The sequence below is a fragment of the Myotis lucifugus genome, unplaced genomic scaffold, assembly GCF_000147115.1.
Source record: "Myotis lucifugus unplaced genomic scaffold, Myoluc2.0 scaffold_4670, whole genome shotgun sequence".
In the NCBI taxonomy this organism is placed as follows: domain Eukaryota; kingdom Metazoa; phylum Chordata; class Mammalia; order Chiroptera; family Vespertilionidae; genus Myotis; species Myotis lucifugus.
Window position 1 is genome coordinate 1640 of NW_005875718.1, and position 9791 is coordinate 11430.

Below are 9791 nucleotides of genomic sequence, written 5' to 3' on the forward strand. Positions count from 1 at the left end.
TCTACAGATGCAAAATTCTTTTTTTTTAAATATATATTTTATTGATTTTTTACAGAGAGGAAGGGAGAGAGATAGAGTCAGAAACATCGATGAGAGAAACATCGGTCAGCCGCCTCCCGCACATCCCCCACTGGGGATGCACCCGCAACCCAGGTACATGCCCCCGACCGGAATCGAACCTGGGACCCCTCAGTCCGCAGGCCGACGCTCTATCCACTGAGCCAAACCGGTTTCGGCACAAAATTCTTTAAAAATATTTTTATTGATTTCAGAGGCAGATAGAAACATCAATGAGAGAGTAATGGATCAGCTGCCTCCTACTGGGGACGTGCCCTGCCTGGGAATGGAGCCATGACCACCTGGTTCTTAGGCTGCCTGTTTCAAGTCGATTGCAATTAGGACGGTTCTTAGGTTGTGATGCGTTTACTGTGCCTCACAAATGAACACCAGTCATCAGAAATCATGGTGCTTCTCCTTCCCCTGGGCTCATTCCTAGCTCTCCAGTCCTGGCCATTGGTGAAGGCCTTTCCCCTCGTGACCTCTGACCCTCGAGGCCACTTCCAGTGGGAGAATCTGAGCCTCCCGGTCACTGTTTACATTCCTCAGGGATAAGGGAGGCGTCTGGACAGAGCAGGCCGGGCTCTGGATGGAATTTCACTGGAGATTCAGCCTGTAGTCCTATCCCTGGGACACTGCCCCTTAGGACATTCCCCACGGCTCCCCTCCAACAGGAGGGGGGCTTCCTTCCTCCAGCTCCTGCAAGCGCAGAGCAACACGAGGCCCGCTCCCTCCCCAGTGCGGACGAGAGTCCCAGCCTGTGTACCCGCTCAGCTGGTCTCTCTGGACACAAGACCAGGTGGCCTGGGCGTCATGCCAGGCATTGACGATGGCGGCTGGCAGCTGACCCGAAGCCCTAACGTGCAGCGGATGCTCATCCCGAGAAGCCTGGCCTCACTGGCCCTTGGCTCTCGGCTTAGATCCTATAAGCCCCTGGCAAACAGGACCAGACCCTGCTTCACCTCCAACTGCCCCGAAGGCCTGGAGAAAACCAAGGAATCCAGTAGCTCACTGGCCTGTTCACACCTTAGACGAAAACCCAATCTCACCCTCACACTTGACCTTTCCAAGACCATGTGAGACCCAACGTGAAGCCCACATGGACACGCGCGGCCCTGGGGGAGGGGAGGGGGAGGGGAGGGGAGGGGAGGGCTCAGTGAGTCTGGTTCAGTTCTACCGACCAACAGGGCTGGAGGGCTGGCCAGGACACCGAAATGTGCTCAATGCTACTGAGTGTACATGTGACAATGCCGAAGATGTAAAGCTTGTTTGCTTTTTAACCACAAAAAATTAGCAAACACAACACTTTCATCAGACTCTGCCCGTGGAAAAGCCTGTCCCCGTCACGCAGCTCAGCTCCTGACACTGGCCCGCTCTCACAGGAGCCATTCAAGCCCGGCCGCCCCTGACTGCGCGCAGGTCAGCACTGCTGGTCCCATCCCTGCATCCCGCCTCCCGCCGGGCCTGAAACCGCCGAGGAGGGAGCTACACCGTCTCTGAGATTCTGAAAGACCCTCCTCAACACAATACTAAGAATGTATTTTATTTAGTCATTTTTCTTTACAGCTGGAACTCTGGGAATTCAAAATTAACGTCCTTGCCCGTGAGCTTCTTATAGACACCAGAAAAAGTTTCAACCTTCAAGAAAAAAAAAAACATCAAAAATAACAGAATTTTCCTACTTTGCCCCTTGTCCCCATGCACAACCCCTCTAAAGCCAAACCCTGGAAGCAGTAACTTCCCGTTTCCTAACAACCCAAAACAGCCCCAAGGTAGACCGGGCACATGGTGCCCCCATGGTGCCTCACGCTGCCGCCCACCCGTGGTGCCCGTACCCACCCCCAGCCCCCAGCGGCCGCCACCTTGTGCTCGACGTTGTTCTGCTGCGCTTTGTCCAGATGCACCTTGATGAGCCGGCTGCCGTCCAGCTTCACGCGGATCCTCTTGCCCACGATCTCGCTTGGGAAGACCAGGTCCTCCAGGATGGCGTCATGCACAGCGGTCAGCGTGCGGCTAAAGGACAGGGACAGTGAGGGTCCAGGGGACAGAGGAGCTCCGCTAGGCCGAGGGCACCTCTGCACGTCACAGCCTGAAGGGCAGGTGCCAGGTCCCCCCAATCCACACCTGCACCCATTTCCACACACGCTCCTGACACCGAATACAGCGACCAGGGCCACAGCCAAACCAGGAGGGTGACAACCACCTACTGATTCATTTGCAAGGTCAGCGTGAGATGCCACCTGGTGAACGACAGTCACCAAGCCTCACCAAGCCTCGGCAAGTGAACCTCCAGGGAAGGGGCGAGGACTCACACCCATCGTAGGCGCACGTCCACTCGTCGCCTCCTCAGCTGTCACGCTCACGTGATCACGTTTATCCACCGAAGGTCCTGCAGGAGCTCCCGCAGCCTCTCACCACCCTAACCCTCGTTCTCAACAATCACTCGAGGCAACATCCCACCCCAGAGACTTCTACCAGCTCTAGGACAGCAGCCCCTGAGGCCCCCCAACTCCCAACCCGTCACCCCTCCCCCCAGACCGCCATGGACCCTGCTGCCCCCGACATCGCGTCACCTTCGCAGCCCATGGGCTGCTGACAACAGAAGGTCAATGACTCCCACCCCTGGAGGCACCGCCAGGCAGCACAGGTGGCGGGACGGACATTTCTCCTCCAGCTGACAGAGCTCCTGTGCCCTGGGGGGTGTCTAGGGCCCTGTCCCCGGATCAGCACAGTGCGTGTGCACCAACCCAGTGCCGTCTGGAGGCCCCACAAGCAGGGAAGGCTTTCTAGTGGCTCCCAGTCCAGTGGCTGCCAGGGTCTCACTGTGACGCGGCCACAGACCACCCTCCAAGGCCTCCATCCCCTCCAGGGACAGACAAGACAGTCGGTCACTGACCACCGCTGTCCCTTAGGGCACATCGTTCTCACAGGGCAGGGCAGGCGCTCAAACATGGGAATCCGTCATTATTCCCTTTCAGACAAATCAGATGGAATCAAACCCTGGCCGGTGCCAGTAGCTCGGGCGGTTAGAGCATCGTCCCATACACCATGGGGCTCCATCGTGGTCACGGCACATGCGAATCAACCACCGAATGCACGAATAAGCGCAACAAATCAGTGTCTCTCTCTCTCTCTAAAATCAACAAACAAACATTTTTTAAAAGGCACCTCAGACTCCAACGCTGTCTAATTTCTCTTCAAAGGGGCGGCCACAGCAACGCAACTTTGATAACCACCAACCAGAGACTGAGCTGCATCAGCAAGAAATGTTTGAGACTTTGCTACAGATTAAAAGCCAAACAACATGTAACCCTCAGCATTGAATCTGTGAGGGAAAGACGACCCCTGAAGCAGGAAGCGCGTCTGAAGGCAGGAGGCCCGGCTGGGCAGGGGGGGTCCCCCGCGGTGCCCGAGAACTGGGTCTGTCAGGACAGTCGCCACCTGAGGCCGTGGGACCGCAGGTCTGCGAAGAGGAGTGAAGGGGGCAGGTCCGGGGCCAGGTCCTCAGCTGGGCCCAAAGCCGAGGGTGTTTTTGTGCTCAGAGCTGAGATCACAAACCACTAAGGTGTCAAGATTAACAAACTAATGCTTTTGATACTCTCCTCCATCTGACCTCTTGCAAACTAGCTAGGACACAGGAACCTTCCTGGACTTCTTTTCACTCTGAGAGAGTACTGATGAAAGCCGGGGCAGGGAACGAGGGAGGCTGAGAGGAGCAACAGGGGAGCCCAGGCGGGACGGCTTTGGCTCAGAAAAGTCAGAGAAAAGGGGCCCTGGAGACAGTCCCAGGGGGAGCCCGGGGGGAGCTGCCGCTGCCCGTCACCCCCCGGCTGCAGGTCTCAGGACCCTAGGAAGCGCACACCTGAGAGGGGAGGTGGCAGGCTCCCAGGAGGGAGAGCATGCGAATTCCTGAATTCTTACGACACTAAAGCTGCCCAAGGACAAGCTCAAAGGACCGAACTCTATAATTCAAGCCCCGGAAAACCCACACCTGCCTTCCCAGCCGCACCCACCGATGTGGGGCAGTAAGTACATCAGCCCACACCCTGGAGTCCCACCTGGTCCTACCTCCAGACACAGGGAAGTGGCTTCACCACCCCCAGGCCTCCCGCACTGTGACAGCCGCCGTGGCCAGCTCTCCAGGCTGTGCCGGTCTCTCCACCTTGACTTTTGTACTTACTTTTTATTATTTTCCCAGGTTTTTTTAACTACTTACTTTAACAATTAAACAAACCTTTCCTCCCCACCCTGTGAGCAGGGACGGAATACACACTACACACTGAAGGCCCATCTGGCAGAGCAGGACACAGGAATGTTTTTCTTAAACCCATGGGGAGGGCAGGGCAGGCTGCGGGCCAACCCTCCCAGCCTGTGAAACCAGAGACTTCGACCGAAGGCGCAGTCCACTATCCTGAGTCACACAGAGAACCCAGGCAATCAAGCTCATGAGCATCAAGTCACCAGAAAAGGCGAATTTACCTTAATTCACAGCAAAGATAAAAAGCAAAGATGACAGGGCCGGGCCACCCCCGCTGTGGGGTGCGCCCTGAATGAAGGGTCCCTTCCCTGTCCCTCCTTTGCCCAAGAGCCCAGGACACCACCTCCGTCTTGGGTGACAGCCGTGACCATGGTCCCCACCACGCAGCACTGTCATCCCTCCAAACCACAAATCTTCACCTCCCGTTACCGAGGAAACCAGTCACTCACTAACAAGCCCAGGTGACGTGACTTCAGAAGCCTCCCCAGCTCTTCCTGCAACAGCCCCGCGAGGCAGCGGGCGACACGTCGAGGCCGACACCAGACTCACCTCCTGGGACGCTTCTGCTTATTCTTTGTTCGGCTTTTTCGAGTTGGCTTGGGCAGAATCCTCCTCTGCAAGGGAAACAGTTATCATGCAGCGGCAACAACAGGACCTTAAGTTGTCAGAGAAACTGTCAAGCTGCTTTAAAAACAGACACAGGACAGAACCTAAACTGAGAAAGCCAAGCCACCCAGACCGGCAAGTCCCTGAGAAACCCTCCCACCCCCTTTCCTCCAGCCGGGCCTTGGCGCCCCTGCATCCCTGCCTCCACCTGCCTCACCTGCCTCACCTGCCTCACCTGCCTCACCGGCGCAGCGTGGGCTTCGGCAAGTGATTCTCAGGCAGAAAAATCCTGGCTCAGGTGCCTTCGTTTGATCACCTCTTTAAGCAACTATGTTTTCGCCATTTGAACATTAACAGCAACAGTGTACTCTGCCCCTTTAACCCGCCACAAGCACACCTTCCCCAGCTCTCTACCATCTACACTAGTTTCTCTACAGTCACAACAGGGTTACTTGAATCACTCCACGTGCCCACACAGCCCAAACACGCATGATCTCAGCGAGTTCACGTCATAGAACCTCCCAGGGCACACAGGTACCTGGGCGATGAAGACCACATGCTTCCCGCTGAACTTCTTCTCCAGCTCACGTACCAGCCGGACCTGGATTTTCTGGAAAGACTTGAGTTGAGGAACTGGGACGAAGATGATAATAGCTTTCCGACCGCCACCAACTTCAATTTCCTAAAAAAGACAAATCCGGAATCAGCCTACGTGCCCACCAGCAGATAAGTGGGTTAAAAACTGTGGTCCATCTACACAATGGAATACTACGCTGCTGAAAAAAGGAACTCTTACCATTCGCAACAGCATGGGCGGACACGGAGAGCATTATGCTAAGCGAAATAAGCCAGTCGGAGAAAGATAAACGTCACATGATCCCACCCGTTTGTGGAATATAATGACCAACATGAACACAATAGACCCAGAGACTTAGAAGCATCCAACAGACCGTCCAACCTCAGAGGGAAGGCGGGGAAGGGGAGATGGGGGTAAAGAGGTCCACCGAAGGACTTGTGCGTGCACATGAGCGTGACCCATGGACACAGACACTAGGGGGGCGAGGGCATGTGCTGGGGGTGGGAGCGGCCGGGGAGAGGTCAATGGGGGGAAAAGGAGACATGTGCAATACTTGAAACAACAAAGAATTTAAGTTAAAAAAAAGACAGACAAATCCACAGTATAAGCTGAGAGCCTCCACGGTGCACGCTCAGGTGCCGCGTGCACTGTCAGACCGGAGTCCCGACTCCCGAGGCCCTTCTCCGGCCACTCTGCAGCCGTCCCATGGCCGCCAGCCCTCCGCTGTCACTCCTCCTGCCTCACGTGCAGGGGCCGCCGGACTATGAGCGCAGCACAGCTAACAGTCCACGGCGGGCAACTACGTTACGTTGCTTCCAACAACCACGGGCTGGCTCTGCTCTGCAGACTCGAAACCATGCGAGACACGCGTCCGAAAGGCCCCCATCGCACGCGCGCGGAGGACAACGGCTTCGCGAGTAAAAACGGAAACGCGGCCGTCGAGTAGGGAGCCCAGGGGTAAACCTGAGCCGAGGGGGTGAACCGCACACCCACCCCCGCAAGGATCAGCCCCGCCCAGGGCCGGCCCCGCCACGTTCCCTCGTGCGGGGACAGACAAGGTGAGACAGGCCGCCGGCCGCACACCGTCCTGGGGTGCAGCCCTCCGGGGACCCCGGGCTCCCGCCCCTGCGCCGGGGCCGACACCGGCGAAACGCACGCCGCGTGGCCTTACCTTGGCCGCGGTGATGTTCAGCTCCCGCAGCTGGGCCTTGAGGTCCGAGTTCATCTCCAGCTCCAGCAAGGCCTAGAGAGGGAGAGGGGCGACCTCAGCGACCCGCCGCCGGGTCTCCGTCCCCACCGCCCGCCGGGCCCGCGCCGGCCCGCCCCGCGTCTCACCTGGGAGATGCCGGACTCGAACTCGTCTGGCTTCTCGCCATTGGGCTTCACGATCTTGGCACTGGAACTGAACATGGCTCCCCCTGGAAACAGAGAGCGCTCAAGGCGGAGCGGGTCCCCGCGCCCCCGACCACCCCGCGCGCCATCGGGGGGCCCACGCCGCGTTATCCGCCGTATCCCCACCCGGCGAGCAGGGCCCGCCGCTCCAGAGCTGCCTCCAAAGCGTGTCCCCCTCGAAATCGGCAGAAAAGCTCGCGCGCACGGGAGGCCCCACACTTACTTGGGTGAGCGCCGGCCTGAGAAGAGGCCTGGGTCTCGCGAGAGCTCGTCAGATCTCGGCGGCGGAAAGGAAGAGGCGGAGCTAAAGGACCGGAAGTATCACTGAGACAGGGCGGGAGCCTAGAGAGTCCGGAAAAGGGCTCCAGGGGCCGGTGCGCCAGTAACACTCACCAAATTCGCACGGCTGGTAAGTTCCGCTGGGACCTGCAATCGGTGCGTGTGGATTCCCAGCTCAGGGACCGGAGGACAGGAGAGCAGTGGGGAGGCGACTCCCACACACGCTTCTGCACGGCTACTGCTTGGCCCTCCAGTGTGTCCACAGCGAGTTCTCCTTAGGCCTCCAGGACAGTGCAGGTGTCCTTGCACCCAGGAGCTCAGCCCCGCTCGCCATGAGAGTTACTTGACAAGCCTGGGTGAGGCATCCTCAGGCGTCACACTTGTGCTGGCATCGTTCTTGTTAACAGGTCCCTGTAGGGGCACCATTGCTGACCACCTGTAGGGTCATCACTTAAATCGGTTAAATAAGTAACGAAAGAACATTGCCCCTGGAAGATTGCAGTTAAAATGCCCTTAGCTCAGTAATTTCCCCCATCCCATGGGCTACCAGGGGGGCATTTTCTACTGCTACTCAGGCTGAGGGGCAGACTGGTCAGACCACCCAGATGACTAGCGGAAACCTGGGAGTGCGTATGGAAGGATGGGGCGGGGGGCGGGGGCCGGGGGGCGGGGCCCTCCCAGCGCAGTTGACACCCGGAGTGGTTAACACCCTTCTCCCGCCAACGAGTTTTCTTAGCTAGACCCCTACCATGATCCGTTGTAATTCATTATTTTAGAACAAATAATTAGCAGTTAAAAAGCATAAATGTCCATTTCAAAGACATTATTCAAATTTAATAACACATGTAATGTGCAGACTAAAATCTGCACTTTAATGAACATATTTCACGGGAAGTTCTCACCGCCCCGTTCCCCTGTTTTAAGTTTTAAACACAAGTGGTCTTTGTGATAAAGGCGCGCAGCCAGAAATTCACTTGGAGAAGCGGCTCCTAAGTAGATGTGACCCCGCGATCACGCTGGGGAGCGGGGTGCAGCTGTCACGCAGCACCTTCGCTGGGCCCCTCGGGTACCCCCTCTCATTTACAACCCACCGGCTTCCCAGCCCGGAGGGCACCAGGCCCCGCCCACCACTCCCAGGTCCCGCCCACACCCCGCGCAAACCAATCGCCCTAGACCTCGCCCCTCCGTAGGCTCCGCCCTCCTGTGCCCCCGCCCACATCGCCCTAGATCCAGGCCCCGCCCCGCCCCGGGACCTGCCCCCTGACCTCACTTTCTCAGTGACATCCCGGAAATCGACGAACCAGAGGAGCGCTCGGCTCCAGGCCCCGCCCACCGAGCCTGCCACTCGGGTTGACGTCATCTCCCCGCGCCACCGCTGGGAGTTCGTTCCGCGCGATGGCGGCGCGGAGCCGAGGGCCGGGGGGCCGGCCCGGGCCCGGGAGCGAGCGATGACCCGGCTCCTGGGCGCGGTGCACAGAGTCGCTCTGGCCGCCGTGCGCTGCGGCAGCCGCGGGCTCGGCATGTTCTACGCCGTGAGGAGGGGCCGCAAGGCCGGGGTCTTCCTGACCTGGTGAGAGCGTCCGCCGCTCCGGAAGTGGTTACCCGGCTCGTTGTCGGAGACCCCAGGGCTGAGCGGTGCTGGGCGTCGGGGAGGCACGTGCTGTGTGCGCCCGGTGACCCTGCAGACGGGCGTGGCTGCCCGCTGCCCACCCCGGGAAGCACCACCTGGGTCCTAGGGGCACAGCGATGCCGGGCGGGAGGGAGTGACGTCGCCTCTGTTCCAGGAACGAGTGCAGAGCGCAGGTGGACCGCTTCCCCGCCGCCCGGTTCAAGAAGTTTGCCACCGAAGAGGAAGCCTGGGCCTTCGTCAGGAACTCGGGGAGCCCTGGTTCGACAGGTAGTCCCCACGCACATCACTGTCACCTTCGCCTGGGCCCGGCCTCTCCCCTCCCAGATGCCCCTGTAACTGTGCCCGGCCTCTCCCCTCCCAGGTGCCCCTGTGGCCTGTGCACGGCCTCTCCTGTCCCAGGTGCCCCTGTAACTGCACAGCCTCTCCCCTCCCAGGTGCCCCTGTAACTGTGCCTGGCCTCTCCCCTCCCAGATGCCCCTGGGGCCTGTGCCCGGCCTCTCCGCTCCCAGATGCCCCTGTGGCCTGTGCACGGCCTCTCTCCTCCCAGGTGCCCCTGTGCACAGCCTCTCTCCTCCCAGGTGCCCCTGTGCACAGCCTCTCTCCTCCCAGGTGCCCCTGTAACCTGTGCACAGCCTCTCCCCTCCCAGGTGCCCCTGTAACTGCACAGCCTCTCCCCTCCCAGGTGCCCCTGTAACCTGTGCACAGCCTCTCTCCTCCCAGGTGCCCCTGTAACCTGTGCACAGCCTCTCCCCTCCCAGGTGCCCCTGTAACTGCACAGCCTCTCCCCTCCCAGTGCCCCTGTAACCTGTGCACAGCCTCTCCCCTCCCAGCGCCCCTGTAACTGTGCACAGCCTCTCCCCTCCAGATGCCCCTGTAACTGCACAGCCTCTCCCCTCCCAGTGTCACAAGCCTAGTTCTAGTTTCCATACAAATTTTGGACTTTGTTTTTTGTGGGGAAAGAGCCCCTGAGATTTTCACTCTGTGATCCAGCG

General features: G+C 59.0%; 2 protein-coding genes across 3 annotated transcripts; one reads left to right on the plus strand and one right to left on the minus strand.

The window, feature by feature from the left end:
• Positions 1-1580: 1580 nt before the first annotated feature.
• RPS7 (ribosomal protein S7) lies at positions 1581-7200 on the minus strand. Its single transcript, XM_006108963.3, has 7 exons — positions 7114-7200; positions 6834-6916; positions 6670-6741; positions 5460-5603; positions 4865-4929; positions 1920-2070; positions 1581-1695 (listed from the first exon to the last, which is right to left on the minus strand). The coding sequence occupies exons 2-7, from the start codon at positions 6906-6908 to the stop codon at positions 1618-1620; spliced, it is 585 nt and encodes a 194-aa protein (XP_006109025.1). The 5' UTR covers positions 6909-6916; positions 7114-7200; the 3' UTR covers positions 1581-1617.
• A 1309-nt stretch (positions 7201-8509) lies between these two features.
• RNASEH1 (ribonuclease H1) lies at positions 8510-9785 on the plus strand. Of its 2 annotated transcripts, XM_023749257.1 has the most exons (4): positions 8510-8739; positions 8954-9201; positions 9275-9377; positions 9447-9546. In XM_023749257.1, exons 1-4 carry the CDS (start codon positions 8618-8620, stop codon positions 9529-9531), a joined length of 558 nt encoding a protein of 185 aa, XP_023605025.1. In that variant the 5' UTR covers positions 8510-8617; the 3' UTR covers positions 9532-9546. The 2 variants fall into 2 exon arrangements, with proteins under 2 accessions (XP_023605025.1, XP_023605026.1); XM_023749258.1 differs by having other exon boundaries at positions 8513-8739; positions 8954-9785.
• The last annotated feature ends 6 nt before the right edge of the window (positions 9786-9791 follow it).

What these genes read in the sequence shown, in the direction of transcription:
- RPS7 (XM_006108963.3), bottom strand. Translation starts at nt 6,908, where the DNA reads ATGTTCAGTTCCAGTGCCAAGATCGTGAAGCCCAATGGCGAGAAGCCA. An exon ending in ATGTGGTCTTCATCGCCCAG is followed by an intron (nt 4,930 to 5,459) that starts GTACCTGTGTGC and finishes TTTCCCTTGCAG; the next exon opens with AGGAGGATTCTGCCCAAGCC. An exon ending in AAGCAGAAGCGTCCCAGGAG is followed by an intron (nt 2,071 to 4,864) that starts GTGAGTCTGGTG and finishes CCTGTCCTTTAG; the next exon opens with CCGCACGCTGACCGCTGTGC.
- RNASEH1 (XM_023749257.1), top strand. Translation starts at nt 8,618, where the DNA reads ATGACCCGGCTCCTGGGCGCGGTGCACAGAGTCGCTCTGGCCGCCGTG. An exon ending in GGCCTCTCCTGTCCCAGGTG is followed by an intron (nt 9,202 to 9,274) that starts CCCCTGTAACTG and finishes CCTCCCAGATGC; the next exon opens with CCCTGGGGCCTGTGCCCGGC. An exon ending in CACAGCCTCTCTCCTCCCAG is followed by an intron (nt 9,378 to 9,446) that starts GTGCCCCTGTGC and finishes CTCCCCTCCCAG; the next exon opens with GTGCCCCTGTAACTGCACAG.